We start from the raw sequence: 18,526 nt of genomic DNA, 5'->3' as shown, positions 1-18,526 counted from the left end.
ACATTTCGCATCACCTTGGTATTGTAGATTCTCGATGGTATTCTTGACACAACTCTGCTATGTTTGCTGCATGTGATCTTTTACTGTATCTATACATGTATTCTGTATAAATGTAAGAAAAATATATTTTTTAAAACCGCACATGTCATTTACCCTACAATGAATACGTACCTGCTTACTTAACTTTGGACATTTTAGCAATGTATTAGTATTATTTTTGAATTTTTTTTTTAAAATAATTTCTCTTGTCATTTATAGAGATTAGAAAATGAACGTGAGATTGCGGATGATTCATCTGATACAGAACTAGTTACAGCAAGTAAGAATTATGAACAAAATTTTTCATCTATTTTTGACAAACCATGGGTTTATTGTTCTCGTGTTGTGAAGTTGGGACATCCGTGACAGCCTGAAAGCTCCAGATCAGGAGCTACTTACAGAAGATCCTAATTACCTGGTCATGTAAATTGTTGGCGTCAATGAAGATCCAATCCAGTTTACATTGTAATAGATAATTTGCTATATACAATAGATTTCCCATAGGCACAAGAGGCTATAGGCTGCCACTTTTGGAGGGCTCCTCAGCATTTGTTATTGATTGGTCATTTGCTTGAAAGATCATGGGCAATTAACCCCTTCCCTCTTTAGCCACTTTTGACCTTCCTGACAGAGCCTCATTTTTCAAATCTGACATGTGTCACTTTATGTGGTAATAACTCCGGAATGCTTTCACCTATCCAAGCGATTCTGAGATTGTTTTCTCGTGACACATTGGACTTTATGTTACTGGCAAAATTTGCTCGATATGTTCAGTATTTAATTGTGAAAAACACCAAAATTTAGCGAAAAATTGCAAAAATTAGCATTTTTCTCAATTTAAATGTATCTGCTTGTAAGACAGGCAGTTATAATACACAAAATTGTTGCTAATTAACATCCCCCATATGTCTACTTTAGATTGGCATCGTTTTTTGAACATCCTTTTATTTTTCTATGACCTCACAAGGCTTAGAACTTTAGCAGCAATTTCTCACATTTTCAAGAAAATTTCAAAAGGCTATTTTTACAGGGGCCAGTTCAGTTGTGAAGTGGTTTTGAGGGCCTTATATATTAGAAACCCCAAAAAAGTCACCCCATTTTAAAAACTTCACCCCTCAAAGTATTCAAAACAGCATTTAGAAAATGTCTTAACCCTTTAAACATTTCACAGGAATTAAAGCAAAGTAGAGGTGAAATTTACAAATTTCATATTTTTCTGCAGAAATACATTTTTAATACAATTTTTTTTATAACACAGAAGGTTTTACCAGAGAAATGCAACTCAATATTTGTTGCCCAGTTTCTGCAGTTTTAGGAAATATCCCACATGTGGCCGTAGCGTGCTACTGGACTGAAACACCGGCCTCAGAAGCAAAGGAGCACCTAGTGGATTTTGGGGCCTTATTTTTGTTAGAATATATTTTAGGCACCATGTCAGGTTTGAAGGGCTCTTGCGGTGCCAAAACAGTCAAAATCCCCCAAAAGTGACCCCATCTGGGAAACTAGACACCTCAAGGAAATTATCTAGGGGTGTAGTGAGCATTTTCACCGCACAGGTTTTTTACAGAAATTATTGGAAGTAGGCCGTGAAAATTAAAATCAACATTTCTTCAAAGAAAATGTAGGTTTAGCGATTTTTTTTCTCATTTCCACAAGGACTAAAGGAGAAAAAGCACCGCAAAATTTGTAAAGCAATTTCTCCCGAGTAAAACAATACCTCACATGTGGTAATAAACGGTTGTTTGGAGACACGGCGTGGCTGAGAAGGGAAAGAGCGCCATTTGGCTTTTGGAGTTCACATTTAGCAGGAATGGTTTGCGGAGGCCATGTCACATTTACAAAGCCCCTGAGGGGACAAAACAGTGAAAACCCCAAACAAGTGACCCCATTTTGGAAACTATACCCCTTGAGGAAATTATCTAGGGGTATAGTGAGCATTTTGACCCCACAGGTTTTTTGCAGAAATTTTTGCAAGTAGGCTGTGAAAATGAAAATCTACATTTTTTCAAATAAAATGTAGGTTTAGCTAATTTTTTTTCATTTCCACAAGGACTAAAGGAGAAAAATCACCATAAAATTTGTAAAGAAATTTCTCCCGAGTAAAACAGTACCCCACATGTGGTAATAAACGGCTGTTTGGACACACGGCGAGGCTGAGAAGGGAAAGAGCGCCATTTGGCTTTTGGAACTCAAATTTAGCAGGAATGGTTTGCGGAGGCCATGTTACATTTACAAAGCCCCTGAGGGGACAAAACAGTGGAAACCCCCCACAAGTGACCCCATTTTGGAAACAACACCCATTGAGGAAATTATCTAGGGGTATAGTGAGCGATTTGACACCACAGTTTTTTTGCAGAAATTATTGGAAGTAGGCCCTGAAAATAATAATCTACATTTTTTCAAAGAAAATGTAGGTTTAGCTAATTTTTTCTCATTTCCAGAAGGACTAAAGGAGAAAAAGCACCACAAAATTTGTAAAGCAATTTCTCCCGAGTAAAACAATACCCCACATGTGGTAATAAACGGCTGTTTGGACACACGGCAGGGCTTAGAAGGGAAAGAGCACTATTTGACTTTTTGAGATCACATTTAGCAGGAATGATTTGCGGAGGCCAGGTCACATTTGCAAAGCCCCTGAGGGGACAAAACAATGAAAACGCCCAAAAAGGGACTCCATTTAGGAAACTACACCTCTTGAAGAATGCATCTAGGGGTGTAGTGAGCATTTTGACCCCACAGATGTTTCATAGAATTTATTAGAATTAGGCAGTGAAAATAAAAACAGTCCTTTTTCTTCAATAAGACGTAGCTTTAGCGCAAATTTTTTCATTTTCTCAACAAATAAAGGAAAAAAAGAACCCAACATTTGTAAAGCTATTTCTCCCGAGTACGGCAATACCCCATATGTGGTCATAAACTGCTGTTTGGGCAAACGGCAGGGCTCAGAAGGGAAGGACCGCCATTTGGAGTGCAGATGTTGCTGGATTGGTTTCTGGGCACCTGTGGGCCCAAAACAGTGGAAACCCCCCAGAAGTGACCCCATTTTGTAAACTACACCCCTCAATGCATTTACCAAGGGGTGTAGTAAGCATTTTAACCCTGCAGGTGTTTTGTAGAAATTAGTGTGCGCTCAATGTTGCAGAGTGAAAATGGGATTTTTTTCCATAGATATGCCAATATGTGGTGCCCGGCTTGTGCCACCATAACAAGACAGCTCTCTAATTATTATGCGGTGTTTCCCGGTTTTAGAAACACCCTACATGTGGCCCTAATCTTTTGTCTGGACATATGACAGGGCTCAGAAGTGAAGAGTACCATGCGGAGTGGAGGCCTAATTTGGCGATTTACAAAGTATTGGTTCACAACTGCAGAGGCTCAGATGTGAAATAATAAAAAGAAACCCCTGATAAGTGACCCCATTATGGAACTGCACCCCTCAAGGCATTTATTAAGGGGTGTAGTGAGCATTTTCACCCCACAGGTCTTTTCCATAAATGAATGCGCTGCGGATGGTGCAAATTAAAAATTTATATTTTTCCCTAGATATGCCATTCAGTGGCAAATATGTCATGCCCAGCTTATGACGCTGGAGACACACACCACAAAAATTGTTAAAAGGGTTCTCACGGGTATGACGGTGCCATATATGTTGAAGGAAACTGCTGTTTGGGCACGCTGTAGGGTTCAGGGCCGAGGGAGCACCATTTGGCTTTTGGAGAGCGGATTTTGCTTGGTACTATATTTGTTTGAGTATTGCTGGTGTTTTATAATGTGGGGGTACATGTAAGCGGGGCGGAGTATATAAGGGGCATAGTCAGGTGGTATAAAAAAATAAAAATAATCCATAGATGTGTGTTACGCTGTGAAGCAATCCTTTCTGCACAGGCCGGTGTCGCACTGATAAATGGTGTCATTTCTTATCCCCCTTTTGGTCCACACTCCGCGCCTTTGTAGTTTGGGGAATTTTGCTGGGAAAGTATTATCCTGGTATAATACGGGCACCGTCGCTTCCATCGGATATGATTGGGCCCTCCCTTCCTGGTTCCCTAATTTTAGGTCCTTGATAAATCGCCTCTTGAAACAGAAGAAATGTTCTCCTCGGGCACAACTGCATATTTTTTTATTTCCTGACTTATTGGAGCCATAACTAATTTTATTTTTCATAGACGTAGCGGTATGAGGGCTGGTTTGTTGCGGGACGAGCTGTAGTTATTATTGGTACCATTTTGGGGTACATGTGACTTTTTGATCACCTTTTATCCTATTTTTTGGGATGCCAGGTAAACCAAAAAACGCAATTCTGGCACAGCTTTTTTTGGTTTTTTTTTATACAGAGTTCACCACGCATTATAAACTACATGTTACCTTTATTCTGCGGGTCAGTACGATTCCGGCGATACCTCATTTATAGAACTTTTTTATGTTTTACAACTTTTTGCACAATAAAATTACTTTTGTAAAAAGAATGTATTTTTTCTGTCGCCAAGTTGTGAGAACCATAACGTTTTAATTTTTTTGTCGACGGAGTTGTATGAGGGCTTGTTTTTTGCGGGACGAGCTATAGTTTTTATAGGTACCATTTTTGGATACGTGCGACTTTTTGATCACTTTTTATTGTAATATTTGTAGGGCAAAGTGACTAAAAAACAGAAACTCTGGTAACGTTTTTTACGGGTTTTTTTTACGCTGTTCACCGCGTGCAATAAATAATATAATATTTTGATACCTCCGGTCGTTACGGTCGTGGCGATACCAAATACATATGGTTTATTATTATTTTTCAATAATAAAGGACTTGATAAGAGTAAAAGGGGGATTGTGTGTTATTTGATTACTTGAAACTTTTATTGTTTTCAAACTTTTATTTTTTGCACTTTTTTTTACACTTTTTTATACTTTTTTTACACTTTTTCTCAAGTCCCACTAGGGGACTTGAAGGTCCAACGGTCAGATTTTTTTTTTTCTAATACATTGCACTACCTATGTAGTGCAATGTATTAGATCTGTCAGTCATTCACTGACAGCAAGCCGTTTAGGCTTCGCCTCCCGGCGGGGCCTAAATCGGCTTCCGTAATGGCAGAGCAGGAGACCATTGTGTCTCCTGTTGCCATAACAGCAGTCGCCAGTCCCGATTGCCTGTCAGGGCTGGCGATCTGCTTGTAACCGCTACGATGCAGCAATCGCTTTCGATTGCTGAATCGAAGGGGTTAATGGCAGGGATCGGAGCTAGCTCCGGTTCCTGCCGTTACAGGTGGATGTCAGCTGTACAGTACAGCTGACTTCCACCGCTGATGACGCCATATCAGCTCCTGACCCGGCGCCATCTTGCCGGCAGCTACGGAAGCCGATCAGGCTCCGCCGCCGGGCGGATCTTGACCGGCTTCGGTGCTAGGCAGACCGGGAGGCCAGTATTAGGCCTCCGGTTGCCATTGCAGCCACCGGAACCCCGGCAATTTCATTACTGGGGTTCCGATGAGCTGCAAACACCTTAAGTGCAGCGATCGCGTTTGAGCGCTGCACTTAAGGGGTTAATGGCGGGGATCGAAGCTAATTTCGGTCCCCGCCGTTACAGTCGGATGTCAGCTGTAAGATACAGCTGAGATCCGGTGATGATGGGACCGGCTCAGCTTCTGAGCCGGTGCCAAACGTTTGACGTACATGTACGGCAAGATGCGGGAAGTCAGTACTTTCCATGACGTACATGTACGTCAAATGTCGGGAAGGGGTTAATGGTCAATAATTCCGGTATACAGTCTACTGCTTTATGCATTAGGAATTCTCTGCCTATAAACTCTTGATCTATAAGGGTATTTTCCCACCTGACGGATACGCTGCAGATTTTCTGCAACAGAATAACGTGCGTAAAACCTGCCGCGGATCAGGCGCTTGGGAACATACCCTAAATCTGGTACAGGTAACACATCTATGGCAAGTTGAGGAGGGTTTACTATAGTATGACTATACTCTGTTTTATCAGGGAGCTATGATGGTCAGGAAGAGGCTTTACAATCAGCACTGCGCAGGAGAAAGGATCTGATGCACAAACTGCGAGTAAGTAAAATGTCGTAAATCATACTTCTTGACTATATACGGGCCAATTACTCGATGCATATTTCGGAAAGTAATTTCTGATATTTATAATTTTAATTATAGGAGCAACAACTCCTAGAAGAGATAGCTAGGCCTCATACCTGGGAAGGGACCCGCAGGAAAAAAATAAATCTAGATCAAGTTCCCCCGCTACATTTCTATCACACAGCACCTCCTCCGGAACCTCCTATACGTTACTATCCTCCCCCACCACCACCGGAACCTCCAAGGATCATCCAGCAACAGGTATGCACACAAGTATTTGCAATGAGTGTTCTTAAATGGAGCTCTGAGGTTTCATTGTTTCAATCCTTATGTGTATTTGATAAGGTTTTCGGTTCATTGCATGAAATATAATGAGACATAAAAACCGTCTTACTTTTTAAATGTTTTAAAATAAAGCATGGCATTGTATATAGTGAAAAGCAGCTGTTATCCTCTCTCCTAACGTGTACGTCATTTGTCATTTTTCCATGTCATCATGAAAATGTGACAAGAATATTTATAAAATAATATAAATTATATCAGAGTTTTTCCTTCTTGTTCTCATGATCACCTTTTAAAAAGGTGTTAGGGCACGTTCAGACGTAGCGGAATTCCGCAGAGGAAATCAGCAGCAGCCTTTTTTTTCTTTTATTTTCTCTAGCTTTTTAGGTAATTTAATTTAGACATTGCGGAAAATAACGGTGCGGAATTTAGGCTGTGGTGCAGAATTTACACTCCGGATGCAAAGCCTGAAATCTCCGGCAAGTCCGCTGTTATATCCCCCAAATCTGAATGAATTGTCAAATATGCAAATTTTGCTGCAGACCCGTTGCGTAATTGTCGCGAATTTGCAGCAAAATCTTCAGCGGAAATTTTCAGTTAAATTTTCAGCTATGTCTGAACGTGGCCTGAGAGTAATCTCCTCACTAATAGAAGTTGTCGAGGTTCAGTGATTTCACCGGCCAGGAGATAACTAATATGCAGACACCAGGTAGCACATAATGGAATCTGAGAGCGGTCCCACAGCTCCCTTTATTTATAGCAAAAGGTATAATGGAATACATTATGATATAGATCCAATAATTCGACGACATTCAGGTGTTGACAACCAAATAAAATAAGTAAAGATAAGTATAATATGCATAAATTATTGCAGGAAATAAACGAAAATGTTATTTATATATTTCTGCTAGCGTCCTCTATTGCCCATCTCTACTGATAATACACTAACTGAGCTCCAAGGCCATACACATTCTTCTTGGCTTAACAGATTATTCTTAACACTGTAAGCATAGATTAATGTTATGGGTAGAAATACCAGAAAATTATTTACATTTATTGATTACTCTTACATTTTCCCCCTTTTTGAAATAATTTTCAAAAATTATGAGCGACCACGATCAGCTACGTTCTACCCCGATGGTTCAAAGAGGGTGGTCGTAAACCGGGAACCACCTCTAAGATGTCCATATGCTTTAATATGCTGTAAAAAATACCGCAACCCAGACGGAACTCGGAAAGACCCATTAAAGAGGCTCTGTCACCAGATTATAAGTGTCCTATCTCCTACGTAATCTGATGTTGATGTTGATCAGTGGTTTTTATTTAAAAAAACAATCGTTTTTGAGCAAGTTATGAACAATTTTAGATATATGCTAATTAGTTACTTAATGGACAACTGGGTGTGTTTTTACTTTTTACCAACTGGGCGTTGTAAAGAGGAGTGTATGACGCTGACCAATCAGTGACCAATCAGTGTCATACACGTTTCTTCATTCATAATTAACTGTACTCGCAGCACAGCGTGATCTTGCGAGATCACGCTGTGCTGTCACTCACACATTAACTTTACCAAAGTGTCTTGAGAGTGATTACACATCACCTCCAGCCAGGATGCGATGTCTATTCACACTCCCGACACTTTGGTAAAGTTTCTGTAGGACTTACTCACAGCACAGCGTGATCTTGCGAGATCACGCTGTGTGTGCAGTCAAAGAAGCTGGGCTGGAACGATGAGAAGTGTATGACGCTGATTGGTCACTGATTGGTCAGGGTCATACACTTCCCTTTGCAATGCCCAGTTGGTAAAAAGTTAAAAACTGCCCAGTTGTCTATCAAGAAACTAATTAGCATAAATCTAAAATTGTGCATAACTTGTTAAAAATTTATTGTTTTCCAAAATAAAAACCAGTGTTGTTGTCTACATTACAGCGCTGATCAGATTATGTAGGAGATAGGGAATTTATAATCTGGTGACAGAGCCTCTTTAAAGTCAATAGGGTGTGTTAGTGTCAGTTTGGATCTGTTTGAAAATATATCGGTCACATCGTCTGTTATTAACAGAAGCCATGATGCTAGTGTGACATAGAAATAGTAGCGCATGGAATTCTTGGACTCATTCAAAATACTATATTTAATTATGATCTTAAATGGCTAATTTGAGATGTGTTTTACTTATATGGAGTGTCATTCTAATACGAACAGTATTGTGTGTCTGTTACTTATGTGTATTTTTGTTTGGTTGTAATGTATAAAAATCTTTCAATAAAAATTTAAGATTTAAAAAAAAAAAAAAGAAATAGTAGCGCATGGAAAAAATATAAAAGAAGAAATATAAGGAATATATCACCTATTAAAGTCATTTGTTTTATTTGCAGTTACCCCAGCAGCCAACAACTATAATTCAGCAGCTACCTTCACAGCAGCCGCTGATCACTCAGATTCCTCCTCCACAAGCCTATCAGCCGGCGCGTTCAGGCAGCATTAAAGAAGGTAAGAATTTGGCCATAGACTTCAGTGAGGTGGTCCCACTATTAAATATTACATTGCGCTGTTAGATCACACAAAATATAAAAATGTTCCAATTGTAATTTTTTAAAAGGCAACGTACACCATTGAAATAGTTTTTGTTTTTTTGATTTTTTATAAAAATGTCTATCAGTATGTTTGGTGTAACTTTTTATTCAAAATTATTTTTTACTTTTTGAGATACAGCTGCTTTGTATTCTGTATACAGAGCAGCTTTATCTAGCGCTGAGACCTGAATCTGACGGGTTCAGTGTCAGTGGGGCCTGCGGTATCCACCTGTTATCGATCACATCTAAGTTATGAACTTAGATGTGATAAGTAACCGCTCAATCCTGTGTGTCAGAGACACGCAGGACCCGCTGTCACTGAACCCGTCAGTGCCGCTGACCTGACGGATACAGAATTCAGCAGTAGAAAAATTATTTCAAAGGTGTACATAGCCTTTAAAAAAGGTTTCTGAGTCCTGTGTTTAGATATTGCTGTTACATACTTATAATGGTGCCCGCTGGTGTTCTTTTGATTCCCTCTCAGAAGGCCCACCTAATGTGTCCAGTGCCGGAGGACACACGTGACGAGTACTCAGTCCCACTGCCTGGACTCTCTTGTACACAGGCTGCAAAGTGATTTCTGCTGTTTTGCAGACTAGTCAATAAGAATCTGTGACTTTATCTGACCAGCACGGAATACATTAGGTGAACATTATGAGAGGGAAGATCGCCATAACAAGAACGTAACAGCGATATCTAGACACAGGATTCAGGAAAATGTTTACTTTTTACTTTATAATTATGTTTTGTGTGATTTAACAGAAAAATCAAATATTTAATCATGGAGCAACCCCTGTAAGTACGGAGCTGTAGGTAATATTGTTCATGAAACTTCGGGCGCAGCTTATCTCCTGTAGAAGCAATGGATAAAATCCTTACTGTCCAATCCTTGTTTCAAATGATGACACGGGGAGATGTGCTGCCAACAAACCACCATTTTTCTGACGGCATAAAATATCCAATCAGCCGACAAATAAGTGTTTGCTCGTTTGTTGGCTGATCGCTTTATACAGGGCAATGATCGGGAATGAGTGTTTGTACAAGCGATCACTGGCCCGTGTAGAAGGGCCTTAAATGATATCACTGTATATGCATTTTTCTTTGAACTTTACGCTTCTACTAGTTCAAAAATTTCATGCAAGAACACAGGGCATTTACTTTTACTATAAATGAGTGAAATAACTATTGTATTCAAAGGGCTTGTCCACTCGTAATAAATTGCTGCAGAAAATTTCTGCAGCTTTTCCACAGAAACGAGCAGAAATTCCGCCGCGGAAAAACCGTGCCATTTCCTGCGGTTTTTACTGCAAAAATGGTGCGGAATTTACTGCGGTTCGAAAAATACGCAACACAGGTGATTTCTGCAAGGACATTTTACGCAGCGTGTGGATGAGATTTGTTAAATCTCACCCACTTTGCTGCTACTGTATTCTGCTGCGTATTATCCGTCCGCAATTCCAGACGTAAAATACGCAGAAATTCCGCTACGTGTGGACAAACCCTAAAACTAATTACCATAGGTAAATTCCATTTATTCTGAGGTAACAAGCCCTTTAATTGGACACCATAGGTGTTGTCCCCTGTTTTTTCTGAGTCTTAGGTTATGTTGACACACATTGTTTTCAGGCGTTTTTCGGAGCATAAACACCTCGAAAAACGCCTGAAAAAACGGAAGCTGAACACCTCCAAACATCTGCCCATTGATTCCAAAGAGAAAAACGGCATTTAGTTCAGACGGGGCGTTTTTTATGCGGCCGTTTAAAAACAGCTCTATAATTTTCAGCCACTTCTTTTTCTACATGTGAACATACCCTTAGGGCTCATTCAGACAAACGTGAATAACGTCTGTGTGCTGCGCATGGAAATCACGCGTAGCACACGGACTCATTGATTTCAATGGGGCCGTTCACACATGCAGGAGTTTTCACGCAGCGTGAAACTCACTAAATGTCCTATATTGGTGCGTTTTCACGCACCTACGCGCCCATTGAAGTGATTGGGTGCCTGAAAACCACGCACCGCACACGGATCACACATGTGAATGTAGCCTAAGGAGACTAAATCTGCCGGATTTTACATTTATTTTTTGTATTCGTCTTTATTGCTGCATTATAAAACCAGTGACAACCCCCATAAGAGCTGGAAAGTCTGTCCTTTTTTCTGATGTCTCTTTTGGAAAACACAGAAATAACAGTTAGGCCACGTTCAGACGTGACTCATTTGCATTGCGGATTCCAATTTACAGTACAATACATCTGGATGGGGCTTTCAGATCCACAGCATTCTCATTATGTCGCAGTAAAGTATTTTCACCGCGTATTTCACCCTTTCAAAGTATAAGGTGAAATCCACAGTAAATCTGCCGCAAAATCAGAATGTAACACATCCAGTGGCAAAATCCACAGCGGAAAAAGTTATGTCACCTTCAGCTTTTTAGCGGAAAAAATAGGTGAATAGAGTTTTGAAAACTGGAGGGAAGAGAACAACTTAAGGTGTTATATTTATTGGTCATACTTGTGGCTAGTTGTGAATATCCAGAATACTTTGCCGGTTTTAATCTCTTCTTTCTCCCAGATATGGTGGAGATGATGCTTATGCAGAATGCCCAAATGCACCAGATCATTATGCAGAACATGATGCTGAAAGCACTGCCACCTATGGGCTTGTCACAAGCTGCCGGAAATGCACCACAAGCGCTACCTCAGTCACAAGTACGTTTTTCCTTACTATGTTCTCCAAAAAATATGATTTTAACAACTTGTGTTTCTTTCTTTTTTTCATATGTTGCTTAGCTAGACGAGCATTGGTTACCTTCTAAATAGATGGCTGATCGCCGGGTGTCTGGCTTTTCTAAATCAACTGATCACCATGGAATTCGTGTTTGGTTATATATTCCCACTGCATTGGTCACTGAAGGGGAAATGTCGTATTACAGGCTGGCCTTTCAACGATAATAAATCATATTGATGATAATAAATCTATAAGTTAAATTAATAAGTACTTCATTATTTTCATTAAAGCGGTTGTCTTATCTGGACATCCCCTTCTTAGAATGGTGCCGCCCAGGCAATTACTGATCACCCGGCTTCCCTGGCTTCATGCAGCTGCTGATCGCCCCAAATGAGTGGGTGATCTGCCGCAGCTCATACACATGACTCTCAGCATGGGAGACCCCTCAATGACGTCCGTATGCCCTAATTAGACCTATGGAAAGGGGTTGGGTATAACCCCTGTATTAATGATCATCACAATAACTTATGTATAATGTTAATGATGGAACCTAATGAAATTACTGTTGTAGTATTTCATTTGTTGATATGAAACTTCATATAATGAAATGTCAAAAACTTGATTTTTTTTTTACCATCCATTGCATTTTTGACAGTTCTACATCTTTTCAGGACCTTCAGTTTGGCAGCCCGGTAATGCTGAAAGCTGAGAGGGTCCGTCCATCATCGGTGCACCATCACCACCATTATACACCACCAGGACTTCCGCCTGCTCCTCAAACAATGCAGCCAGGAATGGGATATCCAATGTGGCCTCAAATGATGCCTTCAAACACCATGGGGCAAATGGGTGGATTCCCTCAGGCAGTGCACCATGTAACCGGTCCGACAACAACACTTCCAGCAATGCACATGTAAGTCATGTGTGGCACAGAACATTTCTTGGTGCCAGCCTCAGTGTATATCACCAGCTTTGTAAATTAATCAGCAATTGCATCCCTTCTCAGTAACCCACTACATGAACTATTCCTGATTTGCCTTATCTGTCCTTTTATAATATTTCTTTTTTCAAGTGCAGTAATGGATGGAATCTCACCCAGAGTCCCGAGCGTACTATAAGACCATGAGCTGATCAAGGTGAGAGAACGTATACTTTGCACTAAAATAATTTTTACAAGCATTACATTACATTAGATTAATAGACTAGGCAGCACTTAGGGCTGGGCAATTAATGTAAAAAAAAACGAAACCGAAATTTCAACGCAATTTGTCAATTATTTTTTACCGGTTCAAACTATATCTGCATCTTCAGGACGCAGTTAAAGTTGAATCCAATGGTTTAGCAGGGGACCTGCTCTACCATTAACTATGTATCGCCGGACACGAGGAAGTGACGTCATCGCGCCTATCTGCGCTGTGCCACACTGACAAGAGGAGCAGAGGAATCTCCTCCACTTAGGGGTTAGGTGATTATGTATATTATTATTTTTATCAGCCACTATTGGGGCTGTGTGGGGGCAGCTATGGGGGCATTATACAGCGTGGGGGCAGCTATGGGGAACTTTATACTTTGTGGAGGGCAGCTATGGGGGTATTATACCGTGTGGGGTCATCCATGGGGTGCATTATACTGTGGGAGCAGCTATAGGGGCATTATACTGTGGGGGCAGTTATGGGAAGCATTAAAATGTGTGGAGGGTAGCATTTTACTGTCTGGAGGTCAGTTATCGGGGGCATTATACTGTGTAAAGGACAGTTATGGGGGCATTATACTGTGTGGTGGCAGCTATCAGGGAATTATACGGTGTCTGGGCAGTTATGGGGGCATGATACTGTGTGGGGGCAGCTATAGTGGGCATTACACCATGTGGGAGCAGCTATGGGGGGCATTATACTGTGTAGCGGGCAGCTATAGTGGCATTATAATGTGTGAGGGCAGCTATGGGGCATTTTACTATGGGGGGCATTATAGTGTGTAGCGGGCAGCTATAGTGGCATTATAATGTGTGAGGGCAGCTATGGGGCATTATACTGTGTGGGGGCAGTGTCAGGGGGTATATTATATACAGTAGTATACAGCAGGCTCAGGGGATAAATATTAATTCAATGGTGTAACATGCAAATAGGGGGCGTGGTATGCAAAAGGTGTGTGGCCTAAATTATTGTTCATTAATTGTAATCGAGGTTACCTGTTCAATTGATCGTGATTTTGATTTGGGTCATAATTGCCCATCCCTAGCAGCATTCCAAAATTGAATAAAGTGAAAAAAATTGTCTTTTATTCACCCATTAATATGCGACATTTCAGCCCCCATCATGGGCCTTTCTCAAGCAATATTACAAAGTGCTAGCAGGGTTTAAATAGGGAATACAATGTCATCAAACAATTCTATCCAATTTAACATACAGTGTAAAAATGTATCAAAATATAACATATTCCATAGAATAAAATGTAACCAATACATTGATCAAGAAGTGACCAGTACAATAAAGTGGCAACATATAATGAATAATGCTCATAGTATAATTCACAAGAAGATATGATTATGTAATCAGTCCATATAACGCACACCTGTTAATAATCTTGCAGAACATCATACAGAGTCCAAGGGTACATCAATCGCAAACCACTCAATCTAAAGGCCCTTTTACACTGGCCAATTATTGGGCAAACGAGCTTTCAAAGAACGCTCATTCCCGATAGTTGCTCTGTGTAAACAGGGCAGCGATCAGCAGATGAAAGAGCAAATGCTCGATCATCTGCTGATCGTATCGTTTTAAAAGTGCAAAATATTATCGTTGTCGGCAGCACATCTCCCTGTGTAAGCAGTGAGACGCGCTGCAGACATAATAGAAATGTATGAGAGTAACGAGCGCTCGTCCCCATACATAGCTCCTTGTGAAAGGAGCAAACGAGCGTCGATTGATCAGCGCTCGATGCATCGGCCAAAATGTGCCGGTGTAAAAATACCTTAAGCTACTCCACTCAATTTAAAATCTACATTAAGGCCATCCGGTTTTAGGGTTCTTAAGCGATGAATCCACTCTATTTCTCGCCTTTGAGAAGACGTACCACTGGGATGTTGCAGTTGTTATGGCGACCGATGTGATGACGTCGTTACCATGGTGACCGCTGGGATGTCAGCATCTCCATGGTGACCGATGTGATGTTGCCGTCTCTATGGTGACCGCTGTGATCTTGCCGTCCTCTCTATGGAGACTGCTGGGATGTCGCAGTCACCATGGCGACCACTGTGATGTCATCGCCATGGTGACCGCTGTGCTGTCATTGTTACCATGGCGACCGCTGTGATCTTGTCGTCTCTATGTCGACCGCTGGGATGTCACTATCTCCATGGCGACCGCTGGGATGGCTATCGTCTCCATGGCAACCACTGGGAAGGCCGTCTTCTCCATGGTGACCACTGGGATGTCGCCGTTTCCATGGCAAACACTGGGATGTCGCTGTCGCCATGGCGACCACTGTGATGTCATCGACACCATGGCGACCGCTGTAATGTCCTTGTCTCCATGGTAACCGCTGTGATGTCGCAGTCACCATGGCAACCGCCGTGCTGTTGTCATTGCTATGGCGACCGCTGGGATGTCGCAGTCTCCATGGCGACCGCTGGTAAGGCCACCATTTCCATAGCGACCGCTGGGTTGTCGCCGTTTCTATGGCGACTGCTGAGATGTCACCATCTCCATGGCGACTGCTGGGATATCACCATCTCCATGGCGACCGCTGTGTTGTGACCACTGTAATGTCGTCGCCGCCATAGCAACTGCTGTGATGTTGCCGTCGCCATGGTGACCGTTGTGAGGCAACCACTGTGATGTCGTCGTCTCTATGGCGACCGCTATGATGTCATCGTCTCGATGGCGACCGCTTGAATGTCGCACTCTCCATGGCGACCACTATGATGTCACCATCGCTATGGCAACGCTGTGATGTCGATGTCACCACGGCGACTGCTGCAATGTCATCGCTATGTCTACCGCTGTGATGTCGTCGTCACAATGGCGACCGCTGTGATGTTGTCGTATCTATGGCGACCGGTCGGATGACGCTACCCCCTTGGCGGCCGCTGGGATGTTGCCGACTCCATGGCGACCGCTGGGATGTCGCCAACTCCATGGTGACCACTGGGATGTCGCCGTTTCCATGGTGAACGCTGGGATGTCGTCGACACCATGGCGACCGCTGTGATGTTATTGTCTCCATGGTAACCGCTGTGATGTCGCAGTCGCCATGGTGACCACTGATAGATTTGTATACTGTATCTTAAATTGGATGTAATTGTTTGATGACATTGTATTTCCTATTTAAACCTTGCTAGCACTTTGTGATATTGCTTGAGAAAGGCCCATGATGCTGAAATGTTGCATATTAATGTGTGAATAAAAGACACACTTTTTCACTTTATTCAATTTTAGAATGCTGCCTATTCTATTAATCTATTGGAATTGAAAGGGCTGAAGGTCTAGGCTCTGAGGCTTGCAACCGCATATATATGGTGCTGCTCTCTTTGAATTTTTGTATCTTTAATTACCAATAAAAACGTCTGACATGTCACTATGACATGTCAGAAGTTTGTTGAGCGTTTAGTTACCCTTTAATACATTTAGATGTATCTACATGTAAATAACAAAAATTCAGAGATCTTGAAAATGGTTAGGAATGGAAATACAAACGCCTGTAAAAGCACACCATGCCGCCTCCTTCGCGGCTTATTTTTATATCTACTGAGACAAAATGTATGAAATATTTTGCTATATCAACTAATTTAACTTTTTTTTCCTCTCAATAATATTTCTTACAGATATTAACTTGATCAGCTGGGAATTAACTTTTGAATTGACACAGAACAATTAATGTGGGAAGTCTGTTGTCCATACAGCCATGTGCTCATATAAAGGCAGTAAAATCTGCTAGGTGCCTCACTGGAGAGCTGCTGGACATTACACGCAAGAGATACCTCTGACAATGTACTTCATTGTAATAACAAAGGCCAAACATGTGAATAAGGATACAACTAATTGTTTTATTTGCATGACTTATTTTAATAAAATATATGAAGTAGAGATCTCCTCTATTTTAAAATGACAAAGAAAAACAAAAAAATAAAATACCAACAAGGCCATAGCACTTCAGAAGTTGGTGAAGGGATGTCAGAGTCTGTGCATGGATCATGGTCACTACATTTTTCAGAGATCATATAAAATAGATCAGTAAGAGGAATTTCCTTTTAGTTACTGTTAGGGATAGGTCACTAGTATATGATCGGTGGTGTCCGACACCCGGACCCAATACCGATCAGCTGCTCTGGCTGCCTCCGAGCACCGGACATTCATGCTCCGGAAGCAGATGGCACCGGCCACGGAATAGCAGCCGAGTTGCAGCTTTCAAGTGAATAGGAGCAGAGCTGCAGTTTGGCAGCACGGCCGCGATGCAATGTACGGAGCCAACTGCTTCCGACTCTGTACGTTGCATACTGTGCAATGACATCCGGTGCCTGCAAGCAGCTGATTGGTGCGGGTTCCGGCTGTCAGACACCCACAGATCATGTACTGATGACCTATCCGGTGGAGGTCATCAGTTGGTTGGTAGTGGACAACCCCTTTAACTTCAGAATCATACCATGAAACAGGTACCCATATTCTGCTTACATTATAGATTAACCCCATACTTGCCAACTTTTGAGAAGCGACAATTTATTTTTCCTTATGCCCCGCCCATTTATATAGGACACGTCTCCAACTTAGCGAGTTATACAGACCCCCCCTGTATATAGCCCCCTAGACAGAACCCCCCTGTATACAGACTCCAGACCAGACCCCCTCCCATGTTCACAGACCCGTTTAGAGACTCCAGTCTAGATCCCTATTTACAGATAATGGAAATCCCTATTAAGATCCCCCTTGTTTACAGACCCCAGACCAGACCCTAAACTACCAATTTACATACCTCAGACCAGACGTTCAGCTACTCACCTCTCCCTTGTTCCTGCGATTCACTCTGCTGCCGGGCGCCACTACAGACAACGGTCCGGCGCCGATTGGTCTCAAGACATTGTCTGTGGCAGTGCCCAGGAGCAGAAAAAATGTCGGGAACGGGGAGAGGAGAGTATGTGGGGTACCTGGGAAATTAGACTGCTGTAGATCTCCTCTTTTTCCGTGAGTCTCCCGGACATTCCAGGAGACTTGGCAGGTATGGTTAACCCTCAAGAGCTTCCTCTGAGCGGACTGCCGCATGTGGACAATACTTAATATTCTTTTAAAAAGAGACGTGGCTTATTTGCAGCTGCAGAACAGATTTGTTAAAGTTGGTCAACAGAATTTCACTATACAGTAAATGTATGCCAGGTCAAATCTGGTTAAAGGTAACATCCAGTCGAAATGATTTTTTGATCTGCCATAGATACATGTGAGAAGATAACATTTTAATTAATTATGTGATTCTAAGATCACCACTGATTTCTAAGGAAGGGATTTATAGTGCACTCATATCCACTACACGCAGCTCAGAGATTTCTGCTAAAGGAAATCTGACACAACATTCTAAGGAATGGGCCATACAATGACCGTGCTTAAAGAGGACCTGTCACCCCTCATGACGTTGAATCAGATGTTTAGTAAAGGTTTATTTACAGTGCACCCGGGTCGGTCATAGGCTGCAAATGTCCATAGACTCCTATGGGCCTGATGGATACAAAAAGAGTGTCCTTTTGGCATCAGCTGGGCTGGTATACATTGGTATATCCTTTAATTTGCTGCGTAGAAAATCACAGCCTGGTACACTTTCCTATGCAACTGGGCACCCAAAAA

At 41.8% G+C, this 18,526-nt stretch overlaps 1 protein-coding gene across 5 annotated transcripts in view; it reads left to right on the top strand.

Annotated features, from left to right (window-relative positions):
• The window catches only part of C6H21orf58 (chromosome 6 C21orf58 homolog), a 104,321-nt gene extending 87,391 nt beyond the window's left edge, over positions 1 to 16,930 (top strand). For all 5 annotated transcript variants that reach the window (XM_075829574.1, XM_075829571.1, XM_075829572.1 and 2 more), the window contains 8 exons: positions 259 to 319; positions 6,017 to 6,090; positions 6,193 to 6,375; positions 8,772 to 8,886; positions 11,544 to 11,680; positions 12,371 to 12,612; positions 12,777 to 12,835; positions 16,522 to 16,930. In XM_075829574.1, coding sequence (XP_075685689.1) covers positions 259 to 319; positions 6,017 to 6,090; positions 6,193 to 6,375; positions 8,772 to 8,886; positions 11,544 to 11,680; positions 12,371 to 12,612; positions 12,777 to 12,825 — 861 coding nt within the window. In that variant the 3' untranslated portion in view covers positions 12,826 to 12,835; positions 16,522 to 16,930. The remainder of the gene's footprint in view (positions 1 to 258; positions 320 to 6,016; positions 6,091 to 6,192; positions 6,376 to 8,771; positions 8,887 to 11,543; positions 11,681 to 12,370; positions 12,613 to 12,776; positions 12,836 to 16,521) is intronic.
• The last annotated feature ends 1,596 nt before the right edge of the window (positions 16,931 to 18,526 follow it).

The sequence above is a fragment of the Rhinoderma darwinii genome, chromosome 6, assembly GCF_050947455.1.
Source record: "Rhinoderma darwinii isolate aRhiDar2 chromosome 6, aRhiDar2.hap1, whole genome shotgun sequence".
NCBI lineage: Eukaryota > Metazoa > Chordata > Amphibia > Anura > Rhinodermatidae > Rhinoderma > Rhinoderma darwinii.
Note: the sequence above shows the minus strand (reverse complement) of the source record. Positions and strands in the feature narration are given on the sequence as shown.